General features: G+C 41.4%; 1 protein-coding gene across 2 annotated transcripts in view; it reads left to right on the top strand.

The window, feature by feature from the left end:
• Positions 1 to 16,412, top strand: part of PLPP4 (phospholipid phosphatase 4) — a 101,078-nt gene that overhangs the window by 36,593 nt on the left and 48,073 nt on the right. The window contains exons 3-5 of one of the 2 annotated variants that reach the window (XM_024216990.3): positions 6,597 to 6,687; positions 10,364 to 10,427; positions 11,992 to 12,116. In XM_024216990.3, the coding sequence (XP_024072758.1) occupies positions 6,597 to 6,687; positions 10,364 to 10,427; positions 11,992 to 12,116 (280 nt within the window). Of the gene's footprint in view, positions 1 to 6,596; positions 6,688 to 10,363; positions 10,428 to 11,991; positions 12,117 to 16,412 lie in introns of those variants that run through there. The other variant, XM_024216991.3, reaches the window with a different exon arrangement.

Here is a 16,412-nt window from a genome sequence, read left to right on the forward strand (position 1 = left end):
TATATTGATGGTGCAGTTTCAGATTTAAGCAAGAGTTCACTAATGGATGTGAGGAATGATAGGCTCCTAAATTAGGTGTCTGGGCACTTTTGAAAATCCCACTAGGCATCTATCTGCATCTTTAGGCACCTAACTACCTTTCTTAGTGCCCGTAGGCACCTTTGAAAATTTTACCCCAAATCTCTACATTGTGATTTGCTCATGTTCACAGCCCCTTTGTGTTAGTTTTCCGTGAACAGTCAAGGGGTCAATGGGAGATGAGGGTGCCCAGTATATCACAGAATCAGGCTCTAAAGCATCCTAGCACTAACCTGACATGACAGTGCTATTGTTCACCCTGTCAAGCCCAGCAGAGTTCATATGCACATGCAGGAATGGTTTTAAGCTAGTGGGAGCAACTAATATCAAGGTACCTTTACAATACTAGTTCTCAGCACTTATTATGGAGAGATACTGCACTTATTTAAATAAGGCCCTGGCACTGAGTACCCTCATCATACCAGTTACCTCCACATACAGAGCATATATTCTTAGAAGTTAGTGGATATAATTCTATGAGTGGATTCATTCCTGTAGTATCTCCACCAGCTTGAGTGGAATTACCTCAGGGATGAGTGTGGCACCTAGAGTGAAATCCTGGTTCCCTTGAAGTCAAAAGGAGTTTGCCACTGACTTCAGTGGGGTCAGGGTTTCCCTGTGAGTCTTTTGTCTTTAAGGTCAGTGGCTTTAATTCAGAAGGAAAGCAAAACAAAAGATGTAGTTTGATTTTTGTCTTTGGACAAGAGAGTAAATCCAAAGTTAATCAATATATTTAGTTATATAGCTGATAAGTTGAGTGTGCTTCTTCTTTATGAGACAATAATCCTATTCTGAGCAAACAAAGTCAGAAGCTGAAGGCCAAGATATTTAAGCACCCAGGATACAGTTATTACTGAGTTAGGAGGAAGCCTGATTAAGTATTTCCCAGTCACAGTAGGGTGAAAAAGTTAAAAGAAAAGCAGACATTTTGAACAGTGTAAAAAGATAGGGGCAGATGTAGCCAGGAGCCTAATTATGCCAACTTTACTCACATAGAATAGTACCTTACTCCACCGATTTCAGTGGGACTGCTCATGAAGCAAGATACCACTCTAAGTGTTTGAGGGTCTGTCTAAAATTTGCTTTGGGCATATAGTTGATGAGTTCTTAGGGCAGTAGTGAATGTTCAGGGGGTTGAAGCAATGCGGAAATCACATTAAAAAAATAAAATGGCTGTGGGGGAAGTAGGAAAGATAATACATTAGATGTCATAGGGGACATCCAGTGGTTGTGTAGCGGGGTGATCACCCCGCTCCGGCCCTGGAAGGGTGAAAGCAGCCCTGGAGAGGGCTGCAGCGGAGTAAGAAAGATTAAAAACGTCTGGGGGAGCTGAGTGGTTAGCTGACCACAGCTGTGGCTAGCGGAATGAGGGCCCAGCTGGCCCTTATAAGAGGGCTGGGGCCAGAAGCCAAGAAACACTCTCTCTCTAGCTACCTGAGAGAGAAGGACCTGGCTGCCTGGGAGTTGAGAAGGGTACCTGAGCTGGAGCAGTGCTGGGGAAGGGCAGAGGGAGGTGGGGAGCTCCAGCCTAGCAAAGCCCCAGGCTGCAGGCCAAGCTAAGGGCCCTGCAGAGGGGCAGCCCAGATATAGGAAAGGCAGTAGGTCCAAACCCTCCTTGCCGATGATGAGTGGCAATTATACTGCAGTCCGCCCCAGTGAGCAGGGGCTAGATGGTGACTAGCAGTACCAAAGACTGAGGTGAGGTGGGGCTCGGGGGTTGGGGGTTCCCTGGGGAGGGGAGACCTAGCGAGACTGTGGGGTACTGCAGGAGGCAGAACCCCAAGAGAAGGGGCACCGGGGTCCAGGAGGGACACCGGGGCCAGCGGCTAGGCGAGACACCGGCCTGCAGAGGGCCCTCTGGAGGCTGGCGAGCTAATTCCCTGGATGAGCAGCAAGAGGCGCCGCAGGGTGAGTCATCGCCCCGCTACAGGTTGGTAAATAGCAGGGATGTAAGGGAGGTATATTTGATCCTTATCTTTCACCTACCCCAAATGCCAGTTTTTGGCATACTGTATGGCAGCTGAAAGCTCCAATGCAGCTGTGAGTCAGTAACCTGACCATGAGTCAGTAACCGTCTGCTCGGATTGGCTTAGACTATTCCACTCAGTAAAAGGCATCTCCCCTGTGAGTGACTCCTTGAATTAAGAAACTATAGATAATTTCTAATTGTTTTGGTCTTATTTCTTTAATTAAAACAAAAACCACACACACACACACACATCTGTTATTTGCTTTCATAATTTAAGGTGCTTCCTGTTACCAGCACCATAAACCAATTTTTAAACGAATTTCCAAACAAAGAATTGTTTAGCATTTGTTACAAAGTCCTACGTTTAGAACACCGGGAGATTTTAAAGTCAAGAGGAAAGTCATGAATAGTCTAGCTCCAGACTCAAATTAGGCTAAATCTTCATGTTGGCAAAGGGGAAGAACTGGAAGGGACTTCTTCACTGTTCTGTTTCTTCATGGACAGGCGTGCCTGGTACTATTCATGGCTGACCCTGCAAAGTGCTGAATTCCCTCAGCTCCCACTGAAGGTTGATGGAGTGCCCCTCCCAGGAACTGCTCAGCACAGCATTGTGTGGCTTAAGCCATTTACACAGTCCATCACATCTGCTAACAGTTTAATAAGACAATTGAGTTCTTTACTCAGTACCAGGTGTTTGCTTAGGTGGATTTCACTCTAGTTTCTATGCTATAGAAAAATATACCTTCCCCCTTCCTCAATCAATGGTTCTCAACCTGCAGCCCATGGGCCACTTGTGGCCCAATCAGCACAAAGCTGCAGCCCATGTGACATCCTCAGGGCCATACAGGTAGCATTGGATGTGGCCCACATAACGCATTGTGGGCCACATATGCAGCCCACAATGGTAAATGGGTTGAGAACCACTGGATCATAGCCTGACCAACACATGTGGATGCTTCCCTGCTTGAGCTGCTGAACCTTGGTCCCAGCCACTAAACATGCTAGCCAGTGGGGCTAAGCTGGTGTGGTGCAGGAGGGGTAGTATTCTGGTATGGGTAAGAAGCAGATTACTACCCCCCTGGAATAAGGGGAGAGTATGACTCCTTCTCCACGCTGCTTCCAGGACTGCACAGCTATACTGCCCTTTACACAGGGCTGAGAGTGAACATACAATCTAGCCCTAAATCATTAAAAAATGCTGTCAAGCAATAAAACAGCACGCAAGTGAAAAATCTGTATTTTTCAGCATGCAAATTAAATCTTGTGTGCCAGTGGATTTTATTGAAGTAATCAGAGACAACAACAAGTGCTTTTCTGGGGGATTTGTGCAACTACCATTTATCTTTAGGCTGACAAGATGAATAATGAATGTGCTAGACTTTTACTGGTCTCACCCATCAAAGCAATATTAGAAGATTTCACTGTAGGAAAAGAAAATGATACTGAATCATGACGGGGATGTTATTATCTAGACCCTTGCAACATATATGATATATTATAGACGTGAGCCCTGCATGGATCTATTGTGGAAGAAAAAGGGAATATCTTGTAGGTCAGGCTTAGCTTATACATATATTACACTGATGAGTAAATTGACCTCCTAACATAAGAACGGCCATACTGGGGCAGACCAATTGTTCATATAGCCTATTATCCGTTCTTCCAACAGTGGCTGGTGCCAGATGCTTGAGAGGGAATGAACAGAACAGGGAAATTATCATATGATCCATCCCCTGATGCCAGTCCCAGTTTATGGCAGTCAGACATTTCGGGACAGCCAGAGCATGGGGTTATCAATTGATGTTTTCAAATGAGCAATAACAGCCAACACAATGAGTTGCAAATGTGAACAGTTCTGAATCTCCATCACAAATCCATCAGTTTGTTAAAAATATATGAAAATCTGCAGTGTTACCAGATGGATTGTGCAACATTTTGGATTTAGTTTCTGTTTTACTTCTATCCTTTGTTGATATCTTCTGCTGCTCCTGCCTGTTCAAAAGATTTCTAACTCCCTTGTTTCATCTGTATAAGCTATAACTCTGTCAATGAGGCTATAGTTTGACATGTTCTTCAATAACGGAAGATAGATTTTTTTTGGGGGGGGGGGGAAGGAAATCCTTCCTTTTAAAAATAATAATAATTCTAGATTTTACCCTAACCATTTTTTTCACTGTCTCTGATAACAGGGTTTAATTTCCGTTTTCAGAGAGAGAGGGAGATATTTGCATTCCTAGGGTACAAGAAATAAAGTCCATTCTTAGCACTGTATTCCGCCACCAATCCACACAGGAGATTGAACTGGAACGAAAAATGTTCTGCACAAAAATTGATAGCAAGCTTAATAAAATGTAAAAATAGGGAGCCATCCCCTGCCCTCAATTTCACCCTTATTATTCACTCAAGTCAACGGAGTTGCATGGATGCAAGAGAGAGTAGAATCTGGACCAGGATATATTATAACAGCAGTAAATCCTTTGCACTTTTATATAGCTCACTACCTCTTATGATTTAAAAGAGCTTAATACTGGTTCTGAGCATTGGGTATTATTTCCGATTTTCAGAAGGGTGAACTAGGATACAGAATCCTCTTTGTCCTAGTTCCCCAAATATCCATCAATTTCTCCATCTTTTATTTAAATGGGACTACTCGAGGAATAAGCTACTACTCAGTGTAAATAAAGGTAGCACAATCTGGCCTAGGTTAAATGGCTTGCCCAAGCCAGCATGGCAGATAAATCAGTATCATAATGTACAGTTTAATTTTCAGGTTCTCTAAAACATCCCAGGCAGCTTATTTTCACTTTTCTTTGCTATACAATATAATTAACTCCCTGCAGTAGCAGAGCTGGATGAGCAGCATCCCTGCTGAAGGACACTCCTCACAAGAATCTCGACTGTGGCTTTACAATCGAGCATTTATTGCAACGTGATCCATCAGCCAAAGGCCAAATTATTTCTTTAATGGAGTGTCATTAAGGTCCATGGGAGTCATGCACATGCATCCAAGGTAGATTTTGACTGGAAGTTCCTTTGCCAGACAAGAATGGCACAAAATATGCTATTGCTGTACCTTGCTCCCCTAGAGTTTAGTTGTGGATGTTTGGGAGCTGTTCCCCTCCGCCCATTTTTGCCCAAGATTAAGCAACCTGCCATTGGCTCCACTCCAGTACACTTGTTCTGTACATGAAAGAATCATAAGGCTCAGGTCCCCTAATGCTCCAGTAAAGTCAGCTCAATGCTCTTTTGCAGATTTTGGAAAAATATTAAGAAAAGATTTAAGCACCCCCAAGCTTTGAAAAAGTTTGTGCTGGATTCTCCTACCCGTATTCACACTGAGTAGTATCTTACTCCACAAGTGGTCCTATTGAAGTGAATGGGTTTTCTTATGAAGAAAAAGCACTATTCAACACAAAAACATCGAGGACTGAATATGAGGTTTTTTTTTAACCTGAGGTAGTAGTAAAGAATGGCAGCCAAATTCCAGCATGAATGGATTTTGTGAGATTTGTGATCAGTATGATGGGATATGTGTCGGACTATGTGTTTCACAGCAGTGAGCCCATGCATTTCCAAGTATTTAATCCCTAGACTGTAAAGTGACCCATAGTCCTGTTTATGGAAGCCAGGAAAAGGACATTTTTGGATATATGAAGCAAGTTAGCACAGTGAGTTCAGTTAGAAGTATTTTTCTGTTAGGAATCTGTACAGAGGAAAACATTGGATCAGCAAAATAGTAACTTGGCCATTTGCTTTTGTGCATCGCCAGTTACATATGCTAAATAGTTCATTCTTTTCAAACTACAGTATATTTCTGGTGAGTTGTTTACCAAGGATTTTATCTGTGACCAGCCTGCATGAAAAACAGCACAAATAATGCATCTGTCTGACATGCTTTATCACTTTCTTTGTCAATAGCCCCACTGATGAAATTGGGTTCAATGGGATTACCAATGTACTGAGATTCTTCTTAATACAAGGGTGGCGGAATCAGGTCCAATACTATTTTCTAGTGTCTAATTTGCAAATTATAGTCCAGACGCTACAGGCACTTAAGCACATGAGCAACTTTACTCAATAAAGTTACCTACTTGCTTCTTTGTTTGCAGGCTTAGGGTCTACAACCTGACATGTTTTACTCTATTCAACATTACATTGTTGTGCATGATATATGTGTTTCGTAATAGATCAGAAAGGTGAAGAACTTGCTTATCCACTTCTAGAAAACAAACATAAAGAGATGTAGTTGTTGGCAATACTGAGTCATGATCTTTATGCACTGTTCTTTTTCATTTACAAAACTGACACTTTAAATGTAGCTCCAAGTAATTACAAATCAATTATAACCCACAATTAGGTTACAATTTTTAAGTATATTCATTGCCCTCTAGTTACAGATATAAATCGTCCCACTTTGCTCAAGGTCAGGAGTTCGATAAAAATTATTCAGCCATCCAGTCTAAATGGCACTAACTGGAACTAATTATTAATCCGTGGGGATGACAGGGAGTTGATGCTCTCATACGTGATTATTTGTTATCTCTCCCAGGCAATTTCATTCCTCACGCCACTGGCTGTCATTTTTGTGGTGAAAATAATCCGGCGGACAGACAAGACTGAAATTAAAGAAGCCTTCCTAGGTAAAGTAGATTGATTTTTAAGATGACAAGTGCATAAGAGTTCCTACTGGTGATTGTTCTAATTAGTATTCCAAGCCCTGAAAAATCTGTGGGTGAAATGCTGGTTCCACTGAAGTCAAGGAAATCTTTAAAAAATCTCTTTTACATACATTCCTTAGCCTGTGAGTTCCATGCTTTGCTTCTACATTCTACTGATCAAATCAGATTGTGGTCCTTGCCGGGTAATGAAACTCAGCTGAGATCTTTCTAATGTTGATTGGCTAGAATCTGTGTCAGTCACTCCTTGCTCTCTATGCCACAGTGGATTCCTGTTTATTTCCAAGTGCAATTTAAGGCAGTGGTGTTAATTTTTAAAGCTCTCTGTGGTCCCCTATTGACTACAATAAGGGACCTTCAAATTGTCTCTGTACGCTTCACCCCTACAAAAGTCTGAGATCAGCCAAAGAACTTTTGCCAACAGACTATGGTTTCAAACATTTGGAGCTTAGTGGCAGGGTATTTGTAGTGAAGAGTCCATGACTGGAATTCTTTCCCCTTTTGCTGGTGAAGCAGAGCTTGAGTTTGTTGATTTTCAGATCATAGGCTAAGACCCATATATTTGCCCACACTTTTGCCTGTGCTAGACTGGATATAGAGGGTATTAATGCTAAAATCAATTTTTGGAAGAGTGGAATTCTCTTTGAGTTTGTTCATCTATTCTGGTGTTATATCAGCTTTAGAAAAGATCTTAGAGATTGTTTTTTGATGCTGCCAGTACTTGGCAGTTTGTTGTTAAATTTATCATGAGCGATGTTTTATTGATGGAAAATGTATTTAGTAGGCAGGGGGAACATGCATTTATACATATAAAAACATATAGTCATGGTGCTGGTTTTCATTCGGTCTCTCTCATTTCAAAATTAAAGGAGCTCTGTCTCTGTCTCCATGGTTTGTTCTCCCTCCATGGCTCAGGGATACTTTAGATTAGTATTTTCTAATTCTTCCTCCCCCCCCCCCCCATTTTGGACTGCCATTACCATTAGTCCTACAATGCCCAGATAATAATAATAATAAAAAAATCCTCAATAAAAGGCACCCAATCACACGAGACACCACAATTTTAATGTTTTACAAAATAGCCCAATGTTCAATATTTGTATAAATTCAGACCTTTTGTGGACTGGTCATATTGAAAGAGATAAATCAGACTCAAAATGGGCATGATCTTCAGCTGGTGTAGATCCACTGACTTTGATGGTGCTATGCTGATTTACACCAGATGAGGATCTGGCCCATTGCATTCTGTCCACAAAAAATAAGAAACTCTTACTCTATAGTTATTTTCTTTTGGAACTCTTTGATTCTGCGTGGAAAAATGTTTGAATGTAGAGGACGGAAATGCTGGTTCTGATTCTCGACTGCTTTGCCCCTTGTGTAGCCATTAACATACATGTTAACTGAATGCAGGTCTTAGTTCTCGACCCACTTACACCAATGGTAGCATTTTATAGCCAGATTCCACTCACTTTGCATAGACGTAAATGGCAACACAAGATGGAAGGCTGTGTGGATAATTTCATGGAGGTTAAGTCCATTAATGGCTATTAGCCAGGATGGGTAAGGAATGGTGTTCCTAGCCTCTGTTTGTCAGAAGGTGGAGATGGATGGCAGGAGCGAGATCACTTGATCATTACCTGTTAGGTTCATTCCCTCTGGGGCACCTGGCATTGGCCACTGTTGGTAGACAGGATACTGGGCTAGATGGACCTTTGGTCTGACCCAGTATGGCCATTCTTATGTTCTTATGTGTGGATAATCATAAGAACGGCCGTACCGTTAATGGACTTAACCACCATGAATTTATCCAGTTCTCTTTTAAACGCTGTTATAGTCCTAGCCTTCACAACCTCCTCAAGTAAGGAGTTCCACAAGTTGACTGTGCGCTGCATGAAGAAGAACTTCCTTTTATTTGTTTTAAACCTGCTGCCTATTAATTTCATTTGGTGACCCCTAGTTCTTGTATTATGGGAATAAGTAAATAACTTTTCCTTATCCACTTTCTCCACATCACTCATGATTTTATATACCTCTATCATATCCCCCCTTAGTCTCCTCTTTTCCAAGCTGAAGAGTCCTAGCCTCTTTAATCTCGCCTCATATGGGACCCGTTCCAAACCCCTAATCATTGTAGTTGCCCTTTTCTGAACCTTTTCTAGTGCCAGTATATCTTTTTTGAGATGAGGAGACCACATCTGTATGCAGTATTCGAGATGTGGGCGTACCATTGATTTATATAAGGGCAATATATTCTCAGTCTTATTCTCTATCCCTTTTTTAATGATTCCTAACATCCTGTTTGCTTTTTTGACCGCCTCTGCACACTGCGTGGACATCTTCAGAGAACTATCCACGATGACTCCAAGATCTTTTTCCTGACTCGTTGTAGCTAAATTAGCCCCCATCATATTGTATGTATAGTTGGGGTTATTTTTTCCAATGTGCATTACTTTACAGTGTAAGTCAGGAAATCTCATATATATGTTTTCTCACATATTATCACCATTCTCTTAAAAAGGAAATACAGTGCTGTGATGCTACTGGTCAAAGGTATTTGATCTTATAGAAAATTTCTATTGAGCATGTGCAATCATCATAAAAAATGGAGAGAGTAAGACATAGCAAATGACTAGAGATATTGAAAGTAGAAGGTAGGGGACTTTGTTGAACAATACTGCTGTCCTTGGTATCAATTTGTTCCTTTATTTCTGCCAGCAGCTTTGTAAATGACTGGAAAAACACCTTTTCCCCCCTTCTCTATGAAAGACCTAGTATTTGATTTTAAAAAATAGACAAATCTTATGATGTACAGAGCCATCAGGCAAGGATTTTGTGGATACAGAATGATAAGTGCCAGTGAAGTACTGGAGTACAACAATTAAGACATTGATACAACGAGATAATAGCCTGATCTCCTCTTCTTCTTGCTTTACTCACATCTATATGGGGTTGGCCTTTGAGTCCTTCCTCTCCATTCCACTCTTTCCATAATAGCCTGATGTAGGTGTCATAATCGTAAGAAACATTGCTTTGACTGTTCTCCAAAAATAAGAGATCTTCCTGATAGGCTTGCCAAGAAGAAATACAATGCAATGGTTCTTGCATTATACCATGTAACTATAACATAGACTGCAGCATTAAAGCAGTTTAAATCCAAACAGAAAGGAATAGATGAGCCTGATGGAGTCAATGAAAAGGCTTCCATGGGAGTTAGATCAGGCCCTTTGTGAACACTGGTGAACTTTTGCTTAAATACAGATAAAAAGTAGGATATTTTCATACTATAATGGAATGACATTTAATTAGAAAGTTCCTCATTTATTATTAATTATTATTATTTATGTCAGCACTATAGCTGGTTGGAAAACAGGAATGTTTTTCATTATTCTTTTGCAAAACGTATTGTTCCTTTTTTTCCTTTGGCACAACAGAATCAGACCAGGATTATTACCCTGTTCTGCAGTTTACTCTCAGTCAAAATAAGAAAAGAAACAATGGGGTTATTAAAACCTTTCAGCTATACTGAAGAATCCAATTTCAATCTGTGAAAAGTTTCAGTTCATAAATCAAACGCTGTAATGCTAGAATTTATAACTTGTTACCTAGGTTGTTGTTGTTCTTTGTTCATTTTGTTTTTTAGCTGTTTCCTTGGCTCTCGCTCTGAATGGAGTCTGCACAAATACTATTAAATTAATAGTGGGGAGGTAAGTCTTGTCATGTTCTAAGTAATGGCTTAAACTGTCAAATTAAGATTGTCTGTCTATAATCCATTTTAATATAAAGACTAAGCAAGGCTCCAGAACACATTGGATTAGCAGAGATTCCTGTTACCCTGTCCTCACCCCTGGAAAGTATGGTGCATATCTTTATTATGACAGGTTTCAGAGTAGCAGCCGTGTTAGTCTGTATCTGCAAAAAGAACAGGAGTACTTGTGGCACCTTAGACACTAACAAATTTATTTGAGCATAAGCTTTCGTGGGCTACAGCCCACTTCTTCGGTGGGCTGTAGCCCACAAAAGCTTATGCTCAACTAAATTTGTTAGTCTGTAAGGTGCCACAAGTACTCCTGTTCTATCTTCATTCTGTGACATCTGACTGTTGCAGGATTCTTTGCTGTCAACTTTTGGAGTTTGTGTGGCAGGTGGGCTAGTTTGAAGATCCAGACAAGCAAGACAAGGTGTAAATTGTAATCTATACATTTCACTGGTGATACATACGGGGAACAGTCACAGTGTGCAGGGGTTTAGCTGCCAACTCCCACTAGTACAACTAAATTGAAATCAATTCATGGTGCTGCATTTTATGTAATGCATGCTACTGTCCATGAGATCTTCCATCAGTAGCAACATCCATCAGGATTACCAAGCCCAGGAGTGCGGTAACCAATGGACTCCTGAAAGGGCTGTCTCTTATTGTTTCAGGAGTGCAGCATGCAGAGTATCTCTGCTTATATTTTGGCACACACCCTGCTCCCACCCCAACACTGCTCTCCTGGCAGTCATAATATTTAACACTTTTCACTTTAAAAGTGTTTTTACAAACATAATTAACTGATCCTCGCAAGAGCCCTGGGAGGTGGGTAAGTATCACTAGCTCCATTCTACACATAGGGAAATGGAAGCAGAGAAGTTAATTGACTTATCCCAGGAGTCAAGTCCAGGTCCTCTAGGTGCCTGACTCCCATTGAAGTCACTGGGAGTTAGGTGCCTAAATGCCATTGAGGATGTGGACCTCAGCATCGGGGTTGGGATTAGAACTCTGTAGTTCTTTGATCCCAGTTCTTTAGTCTAACCAGCAGGCCATTCCTCCCTCTTATAGTAACAGGTAGGGGTGCTACTGAGTAGAGTCAACAAGCCCTGTGCAACCCTGTGGAACATGTGTGGTAGTTATTGCTCTATTGGATAGCCTGCTTGGTCACTGAGCATGCTGTGCAGGTTGGCTGAGTTATGGGATATGCAATGAGTAGCCCTGCATATTCCCTTTCAGGATCGAGCCTATATATGTCCATCAGGAATGAGCCTGTCCAAATGCAGAGATGCCACCATCCAACTGCTGCTAGCACACTCTGCTGGAAGTTTTCCTACAGACAGCATGTGTGCAAAAGTTTGGCAGGAAGGAAGGAATAAAGAACATATCTATTGCTACCACATGCAGAATAAAAAGAAGGAAGTGAACTCTCTCTATGTGATAGTAAATTTAATAATCACTTTGAGGTTCATTTATAACTACAGCTCTTATATTTCAAATGTCCATGGTGTTTTTTGTAGACCTCGTCCCGATTTCTTTTACCGCTGCTTTCCAGATGGAGTAATGAACTCTGAAATGCACTGCACAGGTGATCCAGATCTGGTGTCCGAAGGCAGAAAGAGTTTTCCCAGTATCCACTCTTCCTGTAAGTTCGTTCAAATACCACTCATCTTTGGCAATGTTATCCTCATCTATGTGTTAGCATTGCTATTTCTGATGGATCATGCACCTGGTTTTAGCTGGAGGGAACAGCACTTTTGTAGAAAAGACCTGGCTTGAACTTTTTGACGTCATCTCTTTTAAACACTAAGGCTCTGATTCTGTGACCCTTTCTTACCTTGAGCACTACCTCACTCCACAGGCAGTCCCACTCACTCTACAGATAGTCTGGATGAATTAAGGGACTGCTCAAGGTGAGAGAGGATGACAGAATTGAGAACTGTATGTAAAATTTGTGTCACAGGTTTCCAGCACTATGGGACCCCAGCCTCTGTCTGGGGCGGGGGAAGGTATCTGCAAATATTAAATCATGTTTTATTTCATTAGTTATAGTCAAATGAAATATGCTTGAATTGAGCAAGAGTTGATTGATTTATTTATTGAGTTTTGAAAAAATTGCAAATAATGCATTGTTAGTACTTTTGTAGCACTACTTCATGAACACAAAGTTGAGTCATCTGTACAGGTTGACATTTATCCATATCTTTACAGTTTCACAGTGATGTTTCCTTACAGTATATTCCATATCCTAGAGTTTTTACTTTTGTTTCAGTGTTATGGGCTGGACTGTGAGGGGACAGAGGGCTGTAAAAGGGAATAAGACTGCTTCCCACCCTTACATTCCGGTCTAGTGTCAATGGCTCTGAGCACACACAGGGATAAATGAGAGCTGTGTGCTCATTCCAAGGAGGTAGATGGGGGAGCTTTGACTCCATCCTTAATGTGCTAGCACAGGTGATTCATCACATAATGGGAGGCAGTAGCTCAGTAGCAAATTACTATCTGCCGGAGTATAGTGGGAACTGAGGCACAGTTCTTTCCATTGGCTGCTCCTAGAACAGTGTAGCTTCTCACCACCCCATAAATAGGGCTTGTGGCAGGCCCACAATCTAGCTCATATATGGTGAGCAGTGCAGGCATTTAGTACATGATATGTCACAGTCAAGTAACTTGTAGTGTTTGCAATATATCCCCAGATGCTGGTTCCTTACATCTGGTTGCAATCAGCTTGGTTCAGCATAATGAAAAATTACACCTATACAGATTTAGATAACTGCATGCTTACTTCAAGTACTGTAAATATACAGAGATGTGCTAATAAGGGACCCGTGCTGAGAGCATATTAAAAATATAGTACCATGTCTACAGCATAATGTTCAACACTAATGTTATGTGAATTACAGTGTGACTTCCCCATGCTGGAACATATTATGTTATAAATTGTGGGCTGCCAAGCTTAGGTACGAGAGGACATTCAGTGTACTTTTCCCCAGATGCTAAGAACATCATGGCTGTAATGTGCTCCGGTCTGTATTGTCGCACAGCCCAGGAGCCGACCACTGTTCCCATACCGAGATTCCCTGTACGTTATTGTGCCCCTGGACCAGAGTATGTTTGGGATCGATTTTTTTTTTTTAAACTAGATTGGATTTACTGAGTTGTAAATTGACTTTATGCAACACATAGACCAAAATTATGAGAGAACCTTTTCCCTTCACTCGTTAACATAACTTTATTATACAGTTTAGATTATTATATTTCCAACCACAAAGACTTTTATTAGCAAGTGATACGACTGAGGGGATGTTATATACACAGCAATTTTTATCTGTTGATAATCCTATGCTAAAATGCAGCAGTTCGGAAACTGCTACAAATCCTTAGTTGTTTCCAATTTGATGCCATTATGTCCGTGTTGTATGCTCTGAAGACTCAGAAAGCAGTTTATAATAAATATTTTATTTCCATACAGGAAAAAGAAACTATTCTAAGATGACATTTTTACAGCGGTACCCACCAAACTTTCTACATAGCAAAAGGGTATCCAGATTATAGGATTAACAAGAGTTTATAAAATTAAATTTAAAAAATCATCATAATTGTAAATTAATTTCCTTGCTGCCACTTCATCTTTAACTTACTCCACTGGGTTTAAGGCCTGGTCTATACTGGGGTTGGGGGGAGGGGGGGAGTGTCGATGTAAGATACGCAACTTCAGCTATGGGAATAGTGTAGCTGAAGTCAACATATCTTATTTCGATTTACCTCGGGTCCTCATGGCGTGGGATCGACGGCTGCGGCTCCCCCGTCGACTCCGCTAGCGCCGCTCACCCTGGTGGAGTTCCGGAGTCGACGGGAGCACGTTTGGGGATCGATATATCGCGTCTAGACAAGACGCGATATATTGATCCCCGATAGATAGATCGCTACCTGCCGATCCAGCGGGTAGTCTGGACGTACCCTAAGTGTGGCAAGCAGCAAACATCATGTAAAATGCAGCATCACACCATGTTCTTGGTGTGATTTAAGCACTGGGACAGGTTACTTAGGAAGATTGTGGAATCTCCATCATTGGAGGGTTTTAAGAACAGGTTAGACAAACATCTGTTAGGGATGGTCATGTATATTTAAGACTGCCTCAGTGAAGGAAGAAGGATTAGATTAACTCTTTACGTCCCAACCAGCTCTACATTTCTATGATTCTATGAGTTGTTCTCTTTAGAGCTGTTACTACAGCTATACATTTCCTGGCTTTCTTCAGTATAACACAGTGAACTCCCCACACAACTCCTAAAAAAAACCACATGCTCATCCTAGAGTCAAAATGCTAACCCTCCTGCGTGCTGGTGTTATTAATATAAAGTTATTTCCAAAATTACCAAACAAGAGCCAAGCCTAAGACTTCTCCCTAGGCTTGGCTGTGTTTCTTCCCTTGGGATCTCTCTTGGTCAGAGGACTACTCCCACTTCCCTTTCTATAGAGGGTGGAATCTAATCAGCCACACCAACCCAATGAGTTACTAGTAATTAACCAGCAGCTCCCTGCCTGGACCCAAGACCTTCCAGCAGGATAGAACAACAGGAGAATCCAGCCAACCTGTTTCAGACGTGTAAATCTAGCTCTTATGGCCAAATTCTAGTCTCACTTACACCAGTGTAAATCCAGAGAAACTCCTCTGACATTAGTGGAATTGCACCATATTTACAAAGGGATAAGTGGAAATAAGATTTAATGTTGCATTAGCCCCTTCAATGTTATGTTCCCTTGCAGCTTCTGTGCTGTAGAGTGGATGGAGCAATACTGGAGGTGATTTTTACCCCATGTCCCTTTCCATTTAGGCTGCATCAAAGAAGCTTATAGTTTTTCCTATGGTTTCATGTTTTTCTGGTAGTAAAAATAAATAACTCACCCTGGGAGGAATGAGAGTTGACATAATAAACCACAGCCTCTCTCTTGGAATCATAGTTAAAAGTAGCCCACTGCAGTTTGGCATTTCCTCTTTCATTTGGACATCTGAAGGAAATAAATCACAAGCGAAAGTAACATGCTGCCCAGCAGCTGGTAAAGAGAGATTAAAAGCCTCAGTCAAAAGCTATTTTCATCTTCAAACCAGCATTCTTTCCAGTATTCCTTGGCCAGGCTGTCAATCAAAAGCCTTGTTGTACAAGAATCTAATACCGAATCTATGCAGACAAGACTTTTGACAAGAAGATTTGTTTGTTGTGGCTGTGGTGCTACATAGATGCATAGCAAGGTCGGTCTCACTGACAGATCATCAATGGAGGAACCTGACACTACATGTGCAGTAACATCATGTTGAATGCCACCCTACTTGCACTCTGAGGTTAACTGGTGGCTCTTGCGTGGCTTGCTCCTGCACTTGGAGAGTTGAACAAGTTTTATGATGCTTAAGCTGCCTGGCTATAAGTGTGAATCCCATAAAAACCTGATTCTCCCTGGCAGGGGTGCAAACTGCTAGGAAGCTGTAATTTGCTTATGTCAAGTCAGAAAATGGTGCCACTTACAGAAAGCCCTTTCCAGAGTCATATCACTGCAGAGTACAACTGACGAGAGACAATCATATGACTTCACTAGAAGAAGCACCGTTTTCAGGTCTGATATTTCCTGGAATAATGTGATTAAGAATACCCAGGATAAAAACTGGGCTCATGTTACTTTGTTATAAGGGGTAGATAAGTCACATATGGTGATAACCCTGCTCAGGGGGTTTAGAAGATGAGCAATAAAAATTGTACGTAGGGTAGAGTGAGACGGTTGGGGGAAGAGCATTGTGTTGGATTCTGCTGCTGGTTTGGTCTTTCTTGCTGATTAAGGTCAGGAAGGAAATGGGCACCAGAGAATTCATGCAGTCACATGAATTATGTTGGTCATCTGTGATTCCAGTGAGATGGTACATGGAGTAAGTTACTTCTCCAAGTGT

This window comes from Terrapene carolina, unplaced genomic scaffold, assembly GCF_002925995.2.
Source record: "Terrapene carolina triunguis isolate 2854851 unplaced genomic scaffold, T_m_triunguis-2.0 Scaffold95, whole genome shotgun sequence".
NCBI classification, from domain to species: Eukaryota; Metazoa; Chordata; order Testudines; family Emydidae; genus Terrapene; species Terrapene triunguis.